This window comes from Oncorhynchus nerka, linkage group LG5 (assembly GCF_034236695.1).
Source record: "Oncorhynchus nerka isolate Pitt River linkage group LG5, Oner_Uvic_2.0, whole genome shotgun sequence".
Taxonomy (NCBI): Eukaryota; Metazoa; Chordata; class Actinopteri; order Salmoniformes; family Salmonidae; genus Oncorhynchus; species Oncorhynchus nerka.
This window is the reverse complement of record NC_088400.1, coordinates 61,707,827-61,731,146: the sequence shown is the minus strand read 5'-3', so window position 1 is coordinate 61,731,146 and position 23,320 is coordinate 61,707,827. Positions and strand designations below refer to the sequence as shown.

Genomic DNA, 23,320 nt, shown 5'->3' with positions numbered 1-23,320 from the left:
GTTCTGTCTGCATTGTTGGGAAGAGCCTGCAACGAAGCATCTCACTGTTAGTTTACAGCTGTTGTTAACGAAGCATCTCACTGTTAGTTTACAGCTGTTGTTAACGAAGCATCTCACTGTTAGTTTACAGCTGTTGTTAACGAAGCATCTCACTGTTAGTTTACAGCTGTTGTTAACGAAGCATCTCACTGTTAGTTTACAGCTGTTGTTAACGAAGCATCTCACTGTTAGTTTACAGCTGTTGTTAACGAAGCATGTGTCAAATAAAATGTGATTTGATCCAGCCAGAGTTGCACCCCTTCTGAAAAAACCTACACTCGATCCCTCCGATGTCAACAACTACAGACCAGTATCCCTTCTTTCTTTTCTCTCCAAAACTCTTGAACGTGCCGTCCTTGGCCAGCTCTCCCGCTATCTCTCTCAGAATGACCTTCTTGATCCAAATCAGTCAGGTTTCAAGACTAGTCATTCAACTGAGACTGCTCTTCTCTGTATCACGGAGGCGCTCCGCACTGCTAAAGCTAACTCTCTCTCCTCTGCTCTCATCCTTCTAGACCTATCGGCTGCCTTCGATACTGTGAACCATCAGATCCTCCTCTCCACCCTCTCCGAGTTGGGCATCTCCGGCGCGGCCCACGCTTGGATTGCGTCCTACCTGACAGGTCGCTCCTACCAGGTGGCGTGGCGAGAATCCGTCTCCACACCACGTGCTCTCACCACTGGTGTCCCCAGGGCTCTGTTCTAGGCCCTCTCCTATTCTCGCTATACACCAAGTCACTTGGCTCTGTCATAACCTCACATGGTCTCTCCTATCATTGCTATGCAGACGACACACAATTAATCTTCTCCTTTCCCCCTTCTGATGACCAGGTGGCGAATCGCATCTCTGCATGTCTGGCAGACATATCAGTGTGGATGACGGATCACCACCTCAAGCTGAACTTCGGCAAGACGGAGCTGCTCTTCCTCCCGGGAAGGACTGCCCGTTCCATGATCTCGCCATCACGGTTGACAACTCCATTGTGTCCTCCTCCCAGAGCGCTAAGAACCTTGGCGTGATCCTGGACAACACCCTGTCGTTCTCAACTAACATCAAGGCGGTGGCCCGTTCCTGTAGGTTCATGCTCTACAACATCCGCAGAGTACGACCCTGCCTCACACAGGAAGCGGCGCAGGTCCTAATCCAGGCACTTGTCATCTCCCGTCTGGATTACTGCAACTCGCTGTTGGCTGGGCTCCCTGCCTGTGCCATTAAACCCTACAACTCATCCAGAACGCCGCAGCCCGTCTGGTGTTCAACCTTCCCAAGTTCTCTCACGTCACCCCGCTCCTCCGCTCCCTCCACTGGCTTCCAGTTGAAGCTCGCATCCGCTACAAGACCATGGTGCTTGCCTACGGAGCTGTGAGGGGAACGGCACCTCAGTACCTCCAGGCTCTGATCAGGCCCTACACCCAAACAAGGGCACTGCGTTCATCCACCTCTGGCCTGCTCGCCTCCCTACCACTGAGGAAGTACAGTTCCCGCTCAGCCCAGTCAAAACTGTTCGCTGCTCTGGCCCCCCAATGGTGGAACAAACTCCCTCACGACGCCAGGACAGCGGAGTCAATCACCACCTTCCGGAGACACCTGAAACCCCACCTCTTTAAGGAATACCTAGGATAGGATAAAGTAATCCCCCTCACCCCCCCTCCCCCTTAAAAGATTTAGATGCACTACTGTTCCACTGGATGTCATAAGGTGAATGCACCAATTTGTAAGTCGCTCTGGATAAGAGCGTCTGCTAAATGACTTAAATGTAAAATGTAAATGTAATCTTGGGTTTGTTGGCCTATTTTTCAGAAACATACTGTTCATTCGTCAGTACACTGCATTTAAGGTTGTTTTACACACTGAGGCCTGTGTTATGGACAGAAGGTGTTGCCCATAGGACTATTGCCATATCATCATATTAGCATCTCAGTACCAACTAGGGGTTGTTGTCAGAATAGATGTGTGTGTATATAAACTGTACACATAGAAAAAGGGTTCTTCGGCTGTCCCTATAAGACAACCCTTTTTGGTTCCAGGTAGAACTCTTTTGGGTTTCATGTAAAGGGTTCTAGATACCACTTTTATTTCCTAAGAGTGTAGTGTTTCTGTCTTGGACAGACTTTATCAGATTATCCCAAATGAATCCTAATCGCACCAGATTTAATAGCCCTACTCACTATAATGAGCAGATTACACACGCACACATGTACACACGCCTGCACACACACACACACATGTAAACACGCCTGCACACACACACAAAGACAGACAGCGAGAGAAAAGGGGTAGAGGGTGAGTTGGAGAGCGATGTGGGGAGAATGAAAGGATGAAACAGATGGCCAAATAGTTTGCTTATATATGCAACAGACACACTGAACAAAAGGCCAGCTGTCACTCCAGCGGCCCACAGTCACATTATGAATATTCTCATCCACACACTCCACAATGTCTATATGGCTTGTTTTAGAACAAACAACTTGGTTAATAGCAGATACATGTAATTGAGAGTCTAATCGATTTCATCATTAGACTGTAAGGCACAGCCAATGCAACTTCAAACTTTATAGCAGTAGGTTGGCTTTATAGCGCAACCCTGAGGTTAGTTTTAGTATAGCAGCACCTCCGACTGTGTCAATGTTATTGTAATACCATACATATTCACCAAGTGGCGGTAAAATACCATTAATTAAATTTAGAGGCGCGCCCATAAATATCATATAGGCTTTATTAAAAATGACTGTACATTCAATTCATAATTGAAGTTTTCTCGTCGTCAGGAACTACATGTAGTCTAGATAATTTTACTCTTTAGATGACGATAGATGAGATTGCTTTACATTTAATTCAAAATATAGAGGAATATAATAATTGACCATTAACCAAAACCTGCATGGAATAAAACCATGTGGGAGGTTCAAAGGGCGTGTCATGAAAGCCGAACCAGGAGCTTTGAGAGCCCGCCTCTTACTATCTATGACTGGCTGTTTTCTTCCCGGTTGTGAAAAACACTCTTCTGATTGGCTAAACCAGGTATCCATCAGCCGTGACAGGCATCGGTGTACATGATGTGTTTTCAGAAATGAAACCAAATGTCGCCTCAGACTCAAAAAGAAACACGAAAACAAAACCTAGACGTCTTCTAAAAAAGGGCTCGGTAATTCTCCTTGACGATTAGACAGCCTGCCGTTGACGTGTCAAAGGTAGGCTGCGACAGACTAATAGTCTGGTGTAGTATGAAAATATAGAGCTAAATCATTGTGATGTTTCTGTCGATCTGCCTTAAACAAGCAAATTTTTTTCAACAATAGCATTTTGCCAGTATCCTGAGAACCAAATAATCTTCACGGTTTCGGTTCTTCCTAGGGTAGCACATCTGCCTACAATTTCCCGGGCTGCCTAGCTAACGTTACACAGTGTGTGTGTGCTTTATAAAATCATTGCTATATTGCAAGCAGTGGGATAGGTTTATCGTTGCAATTTCATCATATTAGAATTGTAAATGTTCCATGTTCTCTTTCTGTAGGGTGAAATGTAAGCGGCAATCCCCTAACGTGTAATAATCCTGGAATGGAGCTAATCTATGTTTGGTCAACAAAGGTGGGCCATTTTCTTGTATGTAGGCCTAAATACGTGTAGCCGAATCATTTTCCAGGTAAGATATTTGCTGAGGACTCGAAGATGCAACAATGTTTACACGTACATGTAGATTATAGCATAGAAGGAGGCTGCGTGTCATTGTCGCCTTTCAAAAGACAAGCTGGATCAGGAATTCCCATTGTATATAAATTAAAGCCACGCTGCGCACGTTGGTCGAAAATACACTTGGTTTTTGACGCTCACAATTTGTCAGGGGAGTAAAATTAGATCCGTAGGCTATAATGTGGTTTAAAACGCTGTCTGTCTCAATGTCTGTGGTTGTGATTCCGCTCGAGTCGCAGAGCACGTTTCGCAACACTGTCCATTGTGTCAGCAGCGTTCTGCCAGTGACATGTCTACATTGGCCAACATGATTAACGTAGGCTGTTGTATACTAGGCAAACGGTCATGGAACTTTCGTGGTATTATGGCCTATTATTTGCTGCAGGAATTGCTTTTGTGTGCCTATATCCACACCTGTCAGTTGTCTGTCTGTCGTGTCTTTCAAGCATTGCTATATCCGGGTTCCAGTGATGGATGGAGCACAGGTGTGGTATGGCTTATTTACGTGTATGGCTTCCTTTCCTCGCCTCCTCTCCTTTATCTACTTTCATGTGAGGAGCTGGATAGGTGGATGTCTGAAAGAGGCTCCCTCTGTTACTCCAGCCAGTGCAGAGGAGGGAAGAGAAAGACACATTGTTATTGTAATACAGACTATCTGTGGATTTATGGCACTGATCTCTCTCTCTCTCTCTCTCCCACCCTTTCTGTGGTCCACAGGTCCAATCAGTAGGTAGGGGCTTGATTGCTGGGGGTAACTGAAGCTGTGGTTACCATGGCGGCACACTTTGACACAGAGTACCAGCGCCTAGAGGCTTCATACAGCGACTCTCCACCCGGAGAGGAGAACCTACTGGTGCACATACCTGATGGAAACAAGTGTAAAGCTCTTAAGTAGATACGCACACACACATGCACACACGCACACACACACACACACACTAACCTGTTTTTGTTGTTGACTGTTCTCTGCAGCCCCGTGGCACCACATAGAGAACCTGGACCTGTTCTTCCAGAGGATATCCTTTTACCCCTCTGTGTCTCTGTACTCCCGGATCATTCACTACTACAACTACCCCAGGGGTTATTTTAAGACCAGGAGGGTCAACACCTTCCGGGAGAAAAATACAATCTGGTGTGTAAGAGCAGGGCTGGAATAAAAGCCTGCACGCCCAAATCAAATAAAATTTTGATTAGATTAGATTTGATTAGATTAGCTCTCCAGGAGGAAGAATGTTGAGCTGGTGACCTGAGTTAATACTATAGCTGACTAGACTTTCATTATGAGAGGACACATGTTACTTTTATGTCATCATCTGATCCTTGACCCCTGACACGTCTATAACCTGCACCAGAAGAATGGCTTCACCTGTATGCTGCTGGGAGAGGTCTTTGAGCTGGTGTAAGTACACTGTGTGTGTGTATGTATGCTGTGTGTGTGTGTCTTTTAAAAAAAAACTTTTTTTCTCTCTCTCTCCTCTTTCCCCCTTTCTCCCCCTCTGTAGCCAGTTGCTGTTTGTGGTAGGATTCACAGTCTTCTTGGCTAACTGTGTGGACTATGACATTCTGTTCGCTAACAAGTTTGTCAACCACACCGACTCCTCCAAAGTCACACTGCCTGACGCCTTCCTGCCTGTGGACGTCTGCGGTGCAAGGTAAGGCTTATAAATGCTTTATAAATTCAGTATAAACAATTCATTAACAGATCTTTAGCACTCAAGTTGATAAGGAATGCTGGAAATTGTCCTTACTGCTTGTTGTTTTCCCGCCAGTATCCATGCCAACCCGCTTGTAGTCTTCCCGCCAGTATCCATGCCAACCCGCTTGTAGTTTTCCCGACAGTATCCATGCCAACCCGCTTGTAGTTTCCCTGCCAGTATCCATGACAACCTGATTGTTGTTTTCCCCGCCAGTATCCGTGACAATGTGGCAGTGATGTTTGTGTTGATGATATCTGGAGTGTTCTGGCTGCATCGCCTCATCAAGTTCATCTACAACGTCTGCTGCTACTGGGAGATACGCTCCTTCTACACCAACGCACTCAAGATGAGCATGGTGAGTGTGTGTGTCTGTCTGTCTGCGTGTCTTCAACCTACTGGTTCAACTACTGATCTCCACCCCGCCTCTCCTCCTCCCCTCCCCCTTCTCCTCCCCCCTCTCTAGGCAGAGCTGCCATACTTCACATGGCAGGAGGTTCAGGCCCGGATCGTTGAGATCCAGAAGGAACACCAGATCTGTATCCACAAGAAAGAACTCACAGAACTGGACATATACCACCGTATCCTGCGCTTCAAAAACTACATGGTGTGTGTGTGTATGTGTGTGTGTGTCTGTGGGAACTCACGTGTGTTTGTGTTATTGTCAGAGTACAGCTTCTTTACCATTCCTCGCTTGTACTCCTGCTACTGAACCACCTGTCAATCAAAAACAACACCACCTAAACCCCTTTCTTCTTCCTCCAGGTTGCCATGGTAAATAAGTCCCTCCTTCCCGTGCGTTTCCGCCCTCCACTGCTCGGAGAGTGTGTGTTTTACACCCGCGGCCTCAAGTACAACTTTGAACTCATCTTCTTCTGGGGGCCAGGTTGGTGTGTGTGTGTTTTGGAGTTTGTGCTTGTGCTTGGTACGCTTTGTTTGGTACACTTTTCACTAGTGATGCACCGAAATGACATTTTTGGCCGGTTCTGATATCCAATATTTTCCTTGTCAAAAAAAAACATATCGATATTAAACATTTTAGTGGCCTTTTAAGCATTTTAGTACAGTTAAATAGTTATCACACATGGACACATCGGTCTAAGGCACTGCATCTCAGTGCAAGAGGCGTCACTACAGTCCCTGGTTCGAATTCATGTTATATCACATCCGGCCGTGATTGGGAGTCCTATAGGGCGGCGCACAATTGGCCCGGTGTCGTCCAGGTTTGGCCGGGGTAGGGTGTCATTGTAAATCAGAATTTGTTCTTAACTGAGTAGTTAAATATAGGTTACGCACACAAACACACCACACTGACCAAAAATGTATTTTGTTGGCATTTATGTATGTCCCCATTACCAGTAAAAACATAATCAAAACCTATTTATTTCACTTACTTGCTGTGCTGTTTCGTTGTTCATTTGTTCAGTTGTTTCATTCTCAACCAGGATTTCTATGAACGCCGTTTGTGAATTTGCGTGTCAAAAAAGATACACGTCAAATAACACTATTTGATGTGTCAAATAAGCTTGTTGACCAATCAGGACCTGAATATGACTGCACGTCACATAATAATTTAACGCGTTCACACATTTTTTACGTAGTTATTACACATTGATTACACTATCACTCGTATTTCATATGTCACAACGATTCATCGATACGTATGCTATGATGCTGGTAAACTTGTCTCGCGCACCTACAGTGCTGGTCATAAAAAAGCTAGCTAGCTGATTGATGCAAACTATGTTCTTCCCCAAAAACAGCAGTAGCTATAGTTAGCTTTCTGAATACATAGCTAGGTGTCACCATCCAAAATAACCCTAATTTATAAGACCGTTCTTATTTGATTAATGGTGGTCGGACCCATCTATGGGAAGCTAGCCACAATAGTGGACTTTGCGGGTAGCCTTCAAAATAAAAGTTTGTCATTGACTGTGATACAAATAGTAGAATTATGCCATAATTGAATAGATCATGCTAAACGAGGTTGGAATGTTGTTATATAAAATCAACAAAAGACAATAATTTGTTAATTTGATAAAGATCTGTTTGAATCACACTGGATGTATTATACTTTAGAATTGCATTGGGGCAAACGTATTTCACTGAACAGCCTTACCTGTGGATTAATGACATGGTGTATCAGTCTACTCAGTGACACCCAGAGAACATTCGCGTCGTAGCTCTTGTTGCAGGACTCTGAAACAACTGTGAATGGAGCCACATTTGTTGTCAACCTATGTGTATTGAACACTATTCCTGAGGAAAAACCATACTGTGTGGATGTTTTGGGGTCTGGAAAAAATATCTTGGGTATTGAGTAGACTGATACCCCATTTCATTGATCCCCAATCCTTAGTTAAAGCTGTACAGTGCAATATGAATGTCAATACACACAATAGGCTGACTGGGGAGGTGATTCCACACAGTCACAGTCCCGCAATAAGAGCGTGAACTCTTATCGTAAACTCTTCAGTTGTGTTCTGTGGGTGTCACCGAGTAGACTGATATCCCATTTCATTGCTTCACATTCCAACCTTGTTTAACATGATCTAGTCTAAATGTGGCATGATTCCACCAATTGTAACCTTCTGCATCACTTTCAAAGAGGTACTTTTATTTTGAAGGCAAACCGCAAATTCCACTATTGTGCCTAACACATAACCCGGTCCAGTTGAGCCTCACTATTCAGGTGAAGCTATCTGGCTGCATATAACGTTATCTTTGGGCAAAAGGGTTAAGTAGCTGGCTAGCTACCCAGCTAGCAATGAGGAATCGGCCTAGAAGCGGCCCTCTTCCGGGGGACCGGAACTGATTGAACCGGGTGTCGGACTCGGCCCGGAATCAAAATGAATGACTGCCTAGAATTGGCCCAAGTACATCGGGCCGTTTCCGTCTACCAGAATTCAGCCGACTTCGCCGGCATCTTACCAGAATCCCCCTAGAAGCGGCCCGATGCAAATTTAAATAAATGTATACAAAATTACCCAATTTTAGTAATTTTAAATACAAATTATACCCATCCACAAAAAAATATTTAGTCTTGGAGGAATCACCTGGTGACTGTGTCAGCGTACATGCGCCTGGCCCGCCACAGGAGTCGCTACAGCGTGATGAGACCAGGACATCCTGGCCGGTCAAACCCTCCCCTAGCTCGGATGACGCTGGGCCAATTGTGCATCGCCTCATGGTTCTGGGGAGGTTGTGGTCGGCACGGTTCTCAAACCAGCATCTGTAGCAACGCAGTTTGCACTGCGATGCAGTGTCTTAGACCTCTGCTCCACTCGGGAGGCTCCAGCCACAAAGTTTTAAATGCTTATCAATTGCCTTAAAGAATTTCACTTAAATGTTAACTGTATTTTTTGATCACAGAAACAATGAGAAAATATGGAAAAAGAAATAATGAAATGTTGATTACACGGGCTGCTTTACATAATTATCTGCCAGAGGCCCGAGCCCCAAGTAATACATTTGGGCCAGAAAACTCACACCGGAATCGGCTCGAGCTCAATCCCCACATCCTAGCCATAAGTAATACTGCTGAAGGCGGCCCAGACTCGGGCCACACGATGTCGGCCGAGTCTGACTCTCAGCCGAGTGCCGATTTATTTTTCATGAACTGAAGTTTCGATTTCAATAAGCAAACAACAAGTGGCAACCTAGCTAATACTTACTCACAAGGATTCCTAAATCATTGCTAAGAATAACTGGTCATTGTTTTCAGGCTGGGAGTATGTGCTAGCTAGGTATCAAGCTAAAGCTAGCTAGCTACCCCAGATGTTGTGGTTGAACAAATGATGCTTTATTACCAATGCGGTATTGTAAACACATCGTTCGTGGCGGGGGTTTTCTTGTTTACAGACTTTTTTTGTACAGCTTTGACAGTGCGACTGATAGATGTGTTATTTGACTTGTCAAATTGAAAGCTTATTTAACACGTCAAATAGTGTTATTGTCAAGTAGTGTTATTTGACGTGTATCTTTTTTGACACGCAAAGACCCAAACGGCGTTCCATAGTATGTCGTGAAGCTAATAGCAGTGACGCTGAAAAATAGCACACTTGGTAGTGTGTACCGGCGCTCGACCAGTCGCGTAAGCCAACATCACCCACGACAGAGAACGGTTGATTGTCAAGGGCAATGAATCCCATTATCTTGGCGTTAATGGATTTTGCCTTTTGAGTTGTCTCGCTGAAAATCTCTTACTCTTTCAAATGTCTGCTGGACTTGTTGACTGCTCGATCCACACGGCAGACATTGTGGGATAGGTGAGGAAGGCTGAGTTGCAGTTGTAGCGCCACATTTTACGTGGCGTCATGACGTTATGTACCTACGTTTATATAGGTATGTCAGCGTTGACATCAGTTTTGCACATCGGCGTTGAACTAGACATCGGGCCGATACCGATGTCGCCGTTTTTTGCTAATATCGGCTGATTCCGATATGTTCACCAATTTTGTATATTGTGCATCGCTACTTTTAACCTCCCTCTCTCTCTCTGTGTCTCCCTCTCTCTCTCTGTGTCTCTCTCTCTCTCTCTCACCCCCTCTTCCCAGGCTCTCTGTTTGAGAGTGAGTGGAGTTTGAAGCCGCAGTATAAGAGAGGTGGTAACAGGTTGGAGCTGGCAGACAAACTGGCATCACGTATACTGTGGATCGGCATCGCCAACCTCTTACTCTGTCCTGTCGTACTGGTCTGGCAAATACTGTATGCCTTCTTCAGCTATACAGAGGTAGGGACACACACACACACCGCTGTGCTCCGTTATGGAGGTGTAGCAGATGCTGTAAAGCTAATTTATTTGTGTGTGTGTGTGTGTGTGTGTGTGTGTTTGTGCGTGTAGGTGATAAAGCGTGAGCCAGGTAGTTTGGGAGCGAGGTGTTGGTCTCTGTACGGTCGATGTTACCTTCGCCACTTCAATGAGCTGGACCACGAACTGATGTCACGGCTCAGCAAGGGCTACAAAGTAGGAATGAACACACACACACACACACACACACATAAAAGGTGTGTAAGGTCATTTTTGTGAAATTGATTAACTGATTCTTGTCTGTTGCTGTCAGTGGTGTCTAAATGCCAGATGTTCTTCACTTCCGTGCGTGTGTCCCACCTCCAGGCGTCCTCTAGGTATATGAACTGCTTCCTGTCCCCGTTGCTGACAGTGGTGGCTAAGAACGTGGCCTTTTTTGCTGGCTCCCTATTGGCTGTCCTCATTGCGCTGACCATCTACGACGAAGACGTCCTCGCCGTGGAACACGTCCTGTCGTCCATCACCCTGCTGGGAGTGTGTATCACTGTCTGCAGGTGTGTCTGTGTGTGTGTCTATCTGCGTGTGTTTGTCTGTGTGCTAGGTCATTTTGAAGGGTTTGGTACATTCTTTCACACTCTCCCTCTCTCCTCAGGTCTTTTATCCCAGACAAACACCTGGTCTACTGTCCAGAGCAGCTGCTCAGGTTGATCCTGGCTCACATCCACTACATGCCAGACCACTGGCAGGGCAACGCCCATCGCTACGAGACACGAGACCAGTTCTCACAGCTCTTCCAGTACAAGGCTGTGAGTAGCACTATAGCCACCCTTTATAAAACATGAACTTATGAGTCATTTCTGAAGCACATAGCATATTCCTCTCTACCTGGCCAGAGCCTTTATTCACGAAGCGTCTCCGATTAGAAGTGCTGATCTAGGATCAGTGTTCCCTTTTAAGGTTGTAATGAAGACGATTATGTACAGGGGGGGGCCTGATCCTAGATCAGCATTCAGGTGTTTTAACCTTTCCTCTGCCTGTCCAGGTGTTTATCCTAGAGGAGCTGACCAGCCCCCTGGTGACTCCCTTCATCCTGATCTTCAGTCTGAGGAGGAAGTCTCTGGAGATCATTGACTTCTTCAGGAACTTCACCGTGGAGGTGGTAGGGGTGGGAGACACCTGCTCCTTCGCTCAGATGGACATCAGACAGCACGGTCACCCCGCGGTGAGACTCGCACGCACACACACGACTCACACACACACACACACACACACACACACGGCTCATATGTACACGCACACACACGACTCACACACACACACACGGCTCATACGTACGTACACACACACACACACACACACACACACGGCTCATATGTACACACACGCACACACACAGATGGGCAATGCATAAATAGTGACTCTCTTTCCCTCTCTCTCTCACCCTTTCCCGTCCCTAACTCCTTCCTTCTCTCCTTTATCTTACTTCCTCTTCCTCCCTCCAGTGGATGTCTGAGGGGAAGACGGAGGCATCTATTTACCAACAGGCGGAGGATGGGAAGACTGAGCTGTCCCTGATGCATTTTGCCATCACCAACCCCCAGTGGCAGCCCCCCACTGAGACCACTCACTTCATCAGCCAGCTGAAGGAGAGAGTACAGAGAGAGACTACAGGAGACAGACAGACTCTCACCTCACTGTCCGGGTCAGAGGTAGGGAGACCGACACACTCTCACCTCACTGTCAGAGGTAGTGAGACAGACACACTCACACCTCACTGTCAGAGGTAGGGAGACAGACACACTCTCACCTCACTGTCAGAGGTAGGGAGACAGACACACTCTCACCTCACTGTCAGAGGTAGGGAGACAGACACACTCACCTCACTGTCGGGGTCAGAGGTAGGGAGACAGACACACACTCACCTCACTGTCAGAGGTAGGGAGACAGACACACACTCACCTCACTGTCAGAGGTAGGGAGACAGACACACACTCACCTCACTGTCAGAGGTAGGGAGACAGACACACTCTCACCTCACTGTCAGAGGTAGGGAGACCGACACACTCTCACCTCACTGTCAGAGGTAGGGAGACCGACACACTCTCACCTCACTGTCAGAGGTAGGGAGACCGACACACTCTCACCTCACTGTCCGGGTCAGAGGTAGGGAGACAGACAGACATGCCAATACATACATTGACACTTCAATTTTGATCTCAAGTTTAACATTGTATACATTTCTGAGTTTCTTTGTTTACACTGGTATTAAAGGTAAAAAATCAAATTCTCTCTCTCTCTGTGTGTGTGTGTGTGTCTCGCTCACTCTCTCAGCCAAGGAGTCTCATAGCTAACTTCCTGGCAGGTCCCCCCTCATTGGCCTCTCTTCATCTGGGGCGGGACGGCTCCTTGACCGATCATGGGCCGGTGGGTGTTAATGACGGAGCGTCAGCCTTGCGCTCCCTCTCAGTCAGCAGCACGAGGGGCAGCTGTAGCTCCGCCCATAGGTCGGCCGGACACGCCTCTTCTGCAAGCAGAGCCATGCCGGGATCAAGGTAAAGCCCACACTCCTCCCACAACTAATCAAGCAATCTATCAACTAACCGTCAATCAACTAACTCTCTTCCTCTCCCCCCCACCAGTACTGATGCTCGAACTGCTAGTTCAGGCAGTAGTGTGTGGGAAGGTCAACTGACTAGTCTCGTCCTATCAGAATACGCCTCCACGGAGATGAGCATCCACGCACTCTATATACATGAGGTCTGTCTGTCTGTCTGTGTCTGGATGGATGGTTTTAAAAATGTTGCAATAAAGAGTGTCAAGTAAATGTGTCTCTCCCCCTTCCTCTCTCCCCCTTCCCTCCCACTTCCTCTCATCCTCTTTTTCCCTCTCCTCGCTCCCACTTACTCTCTCCCCTCTCTCTCCCACTTACTCTCTCCCCCTTCCCTCCCCTCCCACTTCCTCTCCCCCTCTCTCTCCTTGTTCTCACTCCCCTCCCACTTCCTCTCTCCTTGTTCCCACTTCCCTCCCACTTCCTCTCTCCTTGTTCCCACTTCCCTCCCACTTCCTCTCTCCTTGCTCCCACTTCCCTCCCACTGCCTCTCTCCCCTCTCTCTCCTTGCTCCCACTTCCCTCCAACTTCCTCTCTCTCCTTGCTCCCACTTCCCTCCCACTTCCTCTCTCCCCTCTCTCTCCCTTGCTCCCACTTCCCTCCCACTTCCTCTCTCCCCTCTCTCTCCTTGCTCCCACTTCCCTCCCACTTCCTCTCTCCCCTCTCTCTCCTTGCTCCCACTTCCCTCCCACTTCCTCTCTCCCCTCTCTCTCCTTGCTCCCACTTCCCTCCCACTTCCTCTCTCCTTGTTCCCACTTCCCTCCCACTTCCTCTCTCCCCTCTCTCTCCTTGCTCCCACTTCCCTCCCACTTCCTCTCTCCTTGTTCCCACTTCCTCTCTCCCCCTCTCCATCCCTCTATGTAGCTCCATAAGCAGCAGTCTGGAGGGGAGTTGTCCCGGCACACCTGGCACAGGCAGGACAGTGACGACAGTAGTGACAGCGTCACCGAGGAGGGGGGTTCAGGGGGAGGGAACCCTAACCCCCGAAACCTCATCCCCCGCTCACAAACCTTCCCTATCTCCACCCCTATCTCCACCCCTGGCCCTATCCCCAGCTCTAACTCGGGCCCTAACCCTGACCGAGGTACCACACCGGGGCAGGAAGTGACACCACTCCAGAGCAACAGCCAGCGTCGCTACGGGGGAAACACGGGTAACCATGACAACCATAAAAAATTCCCTAATATGTAATGATATTGAGATGACTGATATGGATCATACCGATATCACTGTGTGTGTCACTCCTCCAGACTCTGTTGGCCCAGGGGGCAGAGTGGTGAGGTCAGCGCGTGTGCCCATGGGGGGTTGGGCAGAGGAGGGACGTGGAGGCCGACACCCCGACACTGTACCTGAGGAGGGCTCAGAGGACGACATGCCTCCCAACACTCACAAGGTATTTACACAAACACACACAGATCTTGTGTCTGTGTATGGGGTTCCATACCATTGTTTCCCTCTCTCCTCAGGTGACGTAACTGACCAGAGAGATCCCACCTACCTACCCATCCTCATCCTACCAGAGAAGAACTTTCTGCTAATCTGTGAACTTTCGACCATGGCTTCACCTTTGACCCCAGATGGATAGACCTGTGGGATAGCAGCATGCCGTGTTATTCACTCTAGGCTAGAGAAAAACAATCGAGTAACAGTGTGAAGATGACCAGGACTTTTTCTTGACACCCTCCTTGGATGATACTTTAGCCAATCAAGTGACGGTGGTTGATGACTTCATCATAACTGACAGCATGGAACCCGTAGCATATTTATCGGCTTTTATAGTTGCGTCCTAGACACTAATCTAAGGTCAGCTTTATGGTTTCTCTCCGTAACGGTTAAGATTAGGATTTAGGGAGGGTAAGCTGATCCTAGATCTGTGCCTAAGGGCAACTTCTATCCAGAAATAACTTTTTCTTGTTGCATTAATTTGCAAATCAGGTGTGGGTGTAAACTGCCAGTAATGTACCTTTTCAAAAAAAAAAAAAAGATTTAGTAGTTTGTCATTTTTTTATTCTTTGTTTCTTCTCTTTGTGTTGTTTATATTTATTGCACTTTCAGAGAAAAAATGTGTTTTCATATATATATATATAAGGAAAATGACAGAAGAGCAGACTTCCACCGAAGTATATCTACACTGGCACTAGGAATCCTAGGGGATTGGGCGGTAGATTGGTCTGCTAAGAGGTCTTTGTACAATCTAGACATGAAGCAGGCACTAAACCGATATACACCGCGTGCATAGACATACTGGTATGAATCAAATCAGGACGTCGGACTGTTCTAAGTATATCATCGAGGTGTAGATGGTTAATAAATAGAGATATACAAGATACTCATCATAGTTATTGTTTTTGTGTCATACAAACAATATTTTAAACGAAAGATAGCAAACTTACTGGTTGGAACGTGTAACTTCGGTGCCATATTTAAGCGCTTGAAGCGGCAATTCGCAGTTGAAATGATACAAAGTTTACAAGTTTATATTTTGGCTTCTGATGGGGTACGACAGTTGAACTAAGCTCATGGGGCATTTATAACGAATACTCTCCATGAATCAATGTCCAAAAATTGGTATAGTAACTGCAGATTGCCCCTTTAAGCACAAACATCCCATAACTATACAGAAATGAACCTTCAATCAACACTAATAGCTGGATAGATTAGTCAGCATCAGACAAGTTGCATGTTTTTCTGCCCAACTGTCTGAGGCAGAAAGAATGCACCTTATTGACTTTTATTGAATCCAAAGGATGTCACTTTTCATTGTCAGTATATTGATTTTGATCAGTTCATATTTGCATGACTTTATTTCAACCGGGGCTTGTGCCACCGTCAGAGAGTTGAGGTTGAGATGCATGGTGATTTACAGCTGTTTTGTTTTTGTGGTCCACTCACTCCGGACTCACAAGTAGACTAGCCTGGTTCCAGATCTGTTGAGGTGATGTATAACCAGCCCCCATATGGTCGACCATGCAGCACTAACAGATCTGGGACCAGGCTAAAGATGACAGATGCTTCCAATAGATACAGTCAGAGACTCTACAGCTGGGTATTAATTTCTAGATGGCAAAGGTCTGCAGTGCAGCTCTCTTCATTGATCGATATATTCATGTAATTGAGTGGCCAGCCAGAGAGTCCAATCTGAATCAAACCCTGGATGAAAATAGAAGGCAGACGTGGAGGAATGGATCTGAATAATGTAAAGGGTCTCCTGGGACACAGTGGAACAAGTTTAACAACGAGGTAGTAGAATGCCTGAGCTGAAACATATAACCTATCAGTTTTTGTTTTTATAGATTGTCCTGTAAATTGTCATTTTGTACAGTTGTAAATCATCAATAAAAATGTATTTAATAACTTTATGTAATTCAAGTTTTCAAGTTTTGTATGTACGGGATACACATGGTATACACTGTCCAATGAAATGCTTACTTGTAATAAATAAGAACATAAAGTAAATGGAGCAGTATAATAGGATAAACATTTAGCATAAGTATAGGGTAAAATATTGGAAAACAAAATGACATCGCACATCTCACTATTAATATCCTCACAATTAGCAGCTTTCCATCCAACCTTTTTATGCTAGTAAAGTACATAAATGTCATGACAGGCCTGATTGAAACAACACTTTTCGGTTAACTTTCCAAATGTCGACAAAATAAAATAGGCTAGACAAGGTGAGATCTTTTTATGTTGGTAAAATGAATTATGCAAAAAAATGTCGGTGGAAACCCTTTAATTCACAATATTGATATAATAGCCATCATATTTAAGTCAACTTGGAGTCGCGTGTGGTCCTTCCACTACGACTCATCGGAAAAGCATGCAGTTTATTAGGTTACAGATTGAATAAATTATGATGAGCTTCAAAGGGTATTGTAAAGTGCAAGGTGATGAGATTGATGCTCCTTTCCAAAATATCGAGGATCCTATTCTGGTGAGATGATAATCGGTGCATGGCTGCCGTTTGACAAATAAATATAATCTTGTTCTTTTGTTCATAATAATAATATCATTATGTAATCATGTAGGCCAGGGATGGGAAACTCCAGTCCTCGGGGCCGGAGTGCTATCACCCTTTCCCTCATCCCTAGCAAACACAGCTGATTAAACTAATTGCATTCTAAACGGAAGATCATGATTAGTTGATTATTGGAGTCAGGTGTGTTAGTTGGGGCTTAAGCGAAAGTGTGACACCAATCAAGCCCCAAGGACTGGAGTTGCCCATCGCTGACGTAAGCCGTATATGTGCTCTATCTAACAGCGCGCTGATAGCACTGTTGACTAGAGCAGGGTTCCCCAATCTGATCCCTCCCCTCCCAGGGGCTCCCCCTGGGTGCAGGTTTTGTTTTTGTCCTAGCACTACACAGCTGATTCAAATCATCAAAGCTTGATGATGAGTTGGTTATTTGAATCAGCTGTACAGTTAGTGCTAGGAAGAAGGGGGAGGGGGGAGGTGCACCCAGGGGAGATTAAGGTTAAACCAAGGCCTTATACCTTTTAATTAAAGGGTTAATAAATGATGTTATGATAAACTAGAGGTGTGTGTGTGTGTGTGTGTGTGTGTGTGTGTGTGTGTGTGTGTGTGTGTGTGTGTGTGTGTGTGTGTGTGTGTGTGTGTGTGTGTGTGTGTGTGTGTGTGTGTAAAACCTGTTTTTGAGTGTTGTGACCTTCAGACACTATCAGAAGGTGTCTACATTCAGATTCCTCCTGTCTGGATCCCACTCTGGTTTTCTGAGAACACAAGGCTGCTACAGACCTGATGAAACCAGCCACCTGTCAGAAGATGCCTACACTCGTTCACATTGTTATGACTCTATACTTGTGATGAAAGGTAAGGTTTCGGTCAAACCCACTTCTGAGTTTTTCTTTGCCAATAAGATGATTCCTGCTGTCAGGGGGAGGTCAGATTTATTAAAATGTTGTTGCTAGGGAAAGTTACGTAAGGGGGATTGGGGAGGCTATATGAGTTACAGGATGTCTTAGACATTTTGCTGAACTTGGGGAGAGCTACCATATACTGTTGTACTGTACTCTGTGCCAATGTCTGCCTACAATAGTATTACTAAAAGGAGTATTTGTTTCCTTTATGTTTGATAATTATATTGACCTGATCATTTGTTGAAGAAATTGACCAACAGAGGCCCTCGGTCAGAGTTAGGGAAACCCTGGGCTAGAGTGCATATGCCAATACCAGAGTGTGGCAAAACCATTGGTAGAGTTGAAAATGCGATGGACACCCATTTAACTTGTGTTTTCTATTCGGTACATGGCAATTTAACTGCAAAGGTATTTTATGTGCACTATATCATCACGCAGAACCTTTAATCAGCAACAAGTCAATTTGATGGAAACACATCTCCGGCGCATATTGTTTTTATGCAGATTTTAGAATATTCACATGAAAGTCTGTCCCTAATTGGATGGAAATCTATTTTATGATGAGGTTTTGATGTACGGCCCCCATCTTTTTATTTTCCCCCATCCTGTCCAAGTAATCCTAAAGTATCTCAGAATTGATTGTGTAACTCAAAGAAGTTATTTATAGATGATTTAGAAATGATTTAGTAAATGCTGGGTACCACTGACTTGCATCGATTGCCTTGGGGGCATTTTGCCCCAAACATACCTCATAATCGTTTTGTTGGAGTGACTTAGAAAGTTGAGATGAGACAGATGGCATTTTTTAGTTGAGCAAGACTAGTGGCATCCAGGGAAAATGTTGAACACTTTTGGGAGACAAAGTGGTTTGTGTGAGAATTACAGGAGCGGGGCGTTTAACCCTAAACCACCCTAATACAGGAAGGCACCATTTATAGTCCAACACTTACAAGTGTTTTGGGGAAGGTGGGATTGGAGTGCAAGTGTTTCAATTGAAGAGTATTTAGCAATCATAACAAAAGTATGATATTGATACAGTGTTTACCGGTTAATCTATGATCAACAACTTTCCCTTATTCACAAGTATCCCACAAAACAACTGACCAGTCAAGACTAAACCACCAGGTGGCAGGCTACTACTCAACAATGACTCCTGTCCTGTCCCACACATCAGTGTCAACGTTGACTCCTGTCCCGCTCGTCAAAGCGCTTTTAAAGGAGCAGACATTTCCAATGTTTTGTGCTTTCTATAATTTTTGAGAGTTTATAACGTTGTTTATTATATATAATGGCGGGTAATCCTAGAAGAGCCCGGATAGCTCAGTCGGTAGAGCATCAGACTTTTAATCTGAGGGTCCAGGGTTCAAGTCCCTGTTCGGGCGATAGTTTTCTCTCCAGGGGTGCTAGAATCTTGTGACTCCTCATGATGGATTGTTCAATTACGCAAATCACATGTGGTACAATTTTCAAAAGTACCTGTTTGGGCGACACCATTTTCTTTCCAGGGTGTTAGAATCGTATAACCACTGTGGTTCAGTTACGCAAATCACGTGCCGTACAATTTTCAGAGAACCTCTGTTGAACATGTAAACTTGCAAAAGAGTCCACTGAACAAAACAAAATATAATTCGTCCTCGGCTATAAAGTGTATGCATTTGTTGTTACATATTTTTGCATACTTTAAATTTGAAGTGCATCCAGTCTATGGATTTGAGTCGGCTATGCTCGGCTAAACTGTTATTATGCGATCTGCTATTAATAAGTGGATACATCACTAATAATATAGTAGCCAATAATGTTTTTAATGTACAATAAATGTATTAATTAACAGAGTTGCAGACCAGGACTAGGACTCAGTCTTGAATGCAGAGGAAAAACCGCACAGCTCGCGTGTGCATGCATGTTTGCCTATTTTTATTTAGGCTCACAGTCAGTCTTTTTCAGGAGTTTTCGGTTTACTAGAGACCTTGCATGCTGACCAGACCGGACACGTCGCGTGCGCGAGCGTCGCAAAATAAATTTAGAAATCCATGTTATTCAATTATTGCACCCACACTGCTGGCGCGCGCCAAAGAGCGTCTGCGACGCCACGGGCTAAAATAGAACTCGTTCCAATTTCTGGTGCAGATCGCGCTGAAAGTCCTGCCTCTCCCATCTCCTGATTGGTTTATAGAAGCAGGTGCCTGAAAGACGAACTGTTTTGCAGGTAGTCTGGTAATACAATGAAAGTTTAGATGCGATCACCATATCAATTAAGCGATGAAAAAGCCTGGAAGGAGGAGAGATGACTATAAACGATTTGGTTTGCCGTTTATGTGTGGATTAATTGTTGTAGTAGAGGTTCTTGTGCATTTCAGGTAAAATAACAACGCAATGTTTATATCCCAGGACAAATTAACTAGCAACAGCAAGCTAGCTAAATCGGACAAATTAACGTTAGCTAGCAAGTGCAAGATAACTAGCTAAATTGGTGGTGGTGGGGGGGGGTTGTTTGGGTTCCGTGTTATTCTAATATTGACAGATTGGCCTTGCCTGGCCAGAGAAGGCGAGCATTGGCTGCTTGTTTAGCCTACGGCATTCGCAACTCCCGCTGAATTCGGTAATGCTAAGCCATGCGGTTTTATGTTTTGTGGCCCACGACTTCACGGTTGAAATCTGCATTGCATTGACCATCCATTTAGTCATTTCTTGATGTGCGCCCTCTGTTGCCACTGGGTTTCACTGCCACTGGGTTTCAAGTTTTACTTGAATGGGAGTGGAACGTCTATTTTACGTCATGGCTAGAAGGGTTCTAGCTTTTGTCAAATTAACTTCAGATTTCACTTTTTGTAGCAGGTTATGATAATTTACTCTGCAGGTTATGATAATTAGGTTAGGATTAGCTAAAATACAAAACTCCACTATTTATGTTAATTTGACAAAATATGTCTAGCCATGACCGTTTTGAGAACTATAGCAGTGGTTCTCAACCTGGTCCTGGGAACCCAAAGGGGTGCACATATTTGTTTGCCCTAGCACTACACACCTGATTCAAATCATCAACTCTTCATCAGGCTTTGATGATTTGAATCAAGTGTGTAGTGCTAGAGCAAAAACAAAAATGTACACCCCTTTTTGGTACCCTGGACCAGGGTTTATGGTGTTGCAACAATCTTCAAGTCAAAGTTTATTGGTCCATACACAGATTTGCAGATGTTATTCCAGGTGCGGCGAAATGCGTGTTTCTAGCTGTAGTTTGCAGCTATACTTAGTAAAACAAAACAATACACATGTAGTTCATTAAAAAAAATAAGAATGAGCAGTGTCAGAGACCGGAATATAAATATACACAGTGCATTAAAGACACCTTTCTAGTATTATGTTGCAACTGGGTTGAGGTCGGGTAGGAGCAGTCAATTCCAGTGTTTGGATTGGTTACAATTTCTGACAAATACAGGTCATCATTTCTAAACATTGATCATTTGTAATGGCAGTTCCCCTTGCGTAAAACAGAGCCCGGATAGCTCAGTCGGTAGAGCATCAGACTTTTAATCTGAGGGTCCAGGGTTCAAGTCCCTGTTCGGGCGATAGCGTTTTCTCTCCAGGGGTGTTAGAATCTTGTGACTCCTCAATGATGGGTAGTTCAAATACGCAAATCACGTGCCGTATAATTTTCAGAGAAGTGACTTCGGTTGAACAGGTAAGCTTGCGAAAGAGATTTGTGGACAGACAAAAATAAGATGTAATTCTTTCGCGGCTCTAAAGTATACGCATTTGTTGCATACTTTAAATTTGAAATGCATGCCGTACTTTACCAAATGTTTTTAAGGGGTTGGTTGTCAGATACCCATGAGGCCAAGTAGTAGGATCGGAGCCTATGCTCAGCTACAAGCTGTTATTAAGCTATCTGGTATCACACACAGAAAATAAACCGATACATCACTAATAATATAGTAGGCAAGTATTTTATTTATGTCCAAGAAAAAAAAGCCAATCTGCACCAATTCGCTTCAGGGGTCTCTTAGCTGTCCACCTGCAGTCTATGTGTGCAGCCCCCAAAATGCATGCATGGGCCAACTGTTGCTCATTATGAGACTCATGAAAATAGACATTGATTTTATGTAAAACATGTTGGCATTTTTTTTCTTTTTCTACTGTGTTATTGAATTATTGTTTACCCAGCCCCAGCTAACACACCCGACTCCAATAATCACCTAATCATGATCTTCAGTCTAGAATGCAATTGGATTAATCAGCTGTGTTTGTAGGGATGGAGAAAAAGTGACACCAATCAGGCACCCGAGGACTGGAGTAGCCCAGCCCCAGTGGGACAGATACAATGATGAATCCTCTATCATTCTCTATGGTCTACACTTGCTGTGCTTCTCTGCTGCCATTAGGGGCCACTGCAAGTTTTACTTGAATTTGAATGGAACGTCTGTTTTAGAAGGGCTGTACAGTGTTATGTTTATGGTGTTGCAACATCCTTGTTAGCTTATTAAAATGTATGTGAACTATACCATTTAAACAGATGCGTTTGTCTTTAAAAATCATGTTTTTTACATGTGATCTTCAGGCCTCGTTGGCGCAGTAGGCAGCGCGTCAGTCTCATAATCTGAAGGTCGTGAGTTCGAGCCTCACACGGGGCAGACATCTTTTCTTGTAATTTTACAGTTGAGATGTGTTTTTATACATTTAACAATATATATATTTTTTACAATGTTTATGGAGAATCATCATTTTGTGTATGCCTCTGTGTAGTTGTAACTGGGATCCAGTAGAGGCTACTCATAATAATGGTTGGAACAGGACAATAGGATGGCATCAAACACGTGGAAATCATGTGTTTGGTGTATTTGATACCATTCCACCTATTCTGCTCCAGCCATTACCACGAGCCCGTCCTCCCCAGTTACGGTGCTGGGATCCCGTTTGTCCCAACTAGCTCGCTCGTCTTTGTGACCAGGCTCCACCCATACTCTTCATTTATTATCGAAGTAGGAGTTGCTGATGTGGGCAAATCGTTTTAGCCTCTGAGGAATGCAGTGGTCCTCAGTGCCCGGCTAGCTCAGTCGGTAGAGCATGAGACTCTTAATCTCAGGGTCGTGGGTTCGAGCCCCACGTTGGGCGCAAGTCTTTTTGTAAGGACAGCAGCAGAGAGGAAGTGAACTTGGAATTTGTGTTTACTAAAATGAAAGTATGATTGAGAGTACTTTTCACAGTAGTTATGGCAGATGTTAGTCTCCTGGCACTCTTTTCTGGGTGCTGAGGTTATGATATAGGCAACAGCACTAATTCTGTCATGGCAGTAAAGTACTGGTAAATGTGTTTAGGGAAAGAGGTTTTCAAAAGCATTGATGAATCTCCAGCATGTTGTCACTGCTTTTTTCATAATATTTGAGGAACCAGAGGTTCAAGGAGAAAATTAAAATACATCGTCCCTGGGTGGGCTCGAACCACCAACCTTTAGATTAACAGTCTAACGCGCTAGCCGATTGCGCCACAGAGACGGTGAAACCACTTAGAATAAAACGTCCTACAAATCTGCATGTCTGAAGTTGGGTGGCTGTCGGATCTTTGTTAGAGTTTAGAGAGCAACGGTAAGGGGTGATTTGTATTTCAGGTAGTCTCAGGATGTTGACACTGATCACTCATTAGCTCAGCCTACTGTGGGTGCT

The 23,320-nt window shown here is 44.9% G+C and overlaps 1 protein-coding gene and 3 non-coding genes across 6 annotated transcripts; all 4 read left to right on the top strand.

Moving 5' to 3' along the window:
* The first annotated feature begins 3,093 nt into the window (after positions 1–3,093).
* LOC115144515 (autophagy-related protein 9A-like) lies at positions 3,094–16,141 on the top strand. Of its 3 annotated transcripts, none has more exons than XM_065018824.1 (20): positions 3,094–3,231; positions 3,555–3,628; positions 4,448–4,608; positions 4,703–4,746; positions 5,065–5,129; positions 5,233–5,382; positions 5,641–5,782; positions 5,891–6,031; positions 6,190–6,310; positions 9,981–10,156; positions 10,268–10,390; positions 10,541–10,728; positions 10,827–10,980; positions 11,217–11,396; positions 11,677–11,883; positions 12,506–12,726; positions 12,814–12,931; positions 13,647–13,935; positions 14,033–14,175; positions 14,249–16,141. In XM_065018824.1, exons 3-20 carry the CDS (start codon positions 4,503–4,505, stop codon positions 14,255–14,257), a joined length of 2,577 nt encoding a protein of 858 aa, XP_064874896.1. In that variant the 5' UTR covers positions 3,094–3,231; positions 3,555–3,628; positions 4,448–4,502; the 3' UTR covers positions 14,258–16,141. The 3 variants fall into 3 exon arrangements, with proteins under 3 accessions (XP_064874896.1, XP_064874897.1, XP_064874898.1); XM_065018825.1 differs by having other exon boundaries at positions 3,555–3,683; XM_065018826.1 differs by lacking the exon at positions 3,555–3,628.
* Positions 16,142–18,972: 2,831 nt separating this feature from the next.
* trnak-uuu (transfer RNA lysine (anticodon UUU)) lies at positions 18,973–19,045 on the top strand. The gene has a single exon. It is a non-coding gene; the product is annotated as a tRNA-Lys (tRNA).
* Positions 19,046–21,156: 2,111 nt separating this feature from the next.
* trnak-uuu (transfer RNA lysine (anticodon UUU)) lies at positions 21,157–21,229 on the top strand. The gene has a single exon. It is a non-coding gene; the product is annotated as a tRNA-Lys (tRNA).
* A 1,470-nt stretch (positions 21,230–22,699) lies between these two features.
* Positions 22,700–22,772, top strand: trnak-cuu (transfer RNA lysine (anticodon CUU)). The gene has a single exon. It is a non-coding gene; the product is annotated as a tRNA-Lys (tRNA).
* Positions 22,773–23,320: the final 548 nt, after the last annotated feature.

What these genes read in the sequence shown, in the direction of transcription:
- LOC115144515 (XM_065018826.1), top strand. Translation starts at nt 4,503, where the DNA reads ATGGCGGCACACTTTGACACAGAGTACCAGCGCCTAGAGGCTTCATAC. An exon ending in TGCGCTTCAAAAACTACATG is followed by an intron (nt 6,032 to 6,189) that starts GTGTGTGTGTGT and finishes TTCTTCCTCCAG; the next exon opens with GTTGCCATGGTAAATAAGTC. An exon ending in TCGCTACGGGGGAAACACGG is followed by an intron (nt 13,936 to 14,032) that starts GTAACCATGACA and finishes TCACTCCTCCAG; the next exon opens with ACTCTGTTGGCCCAGGGGGC.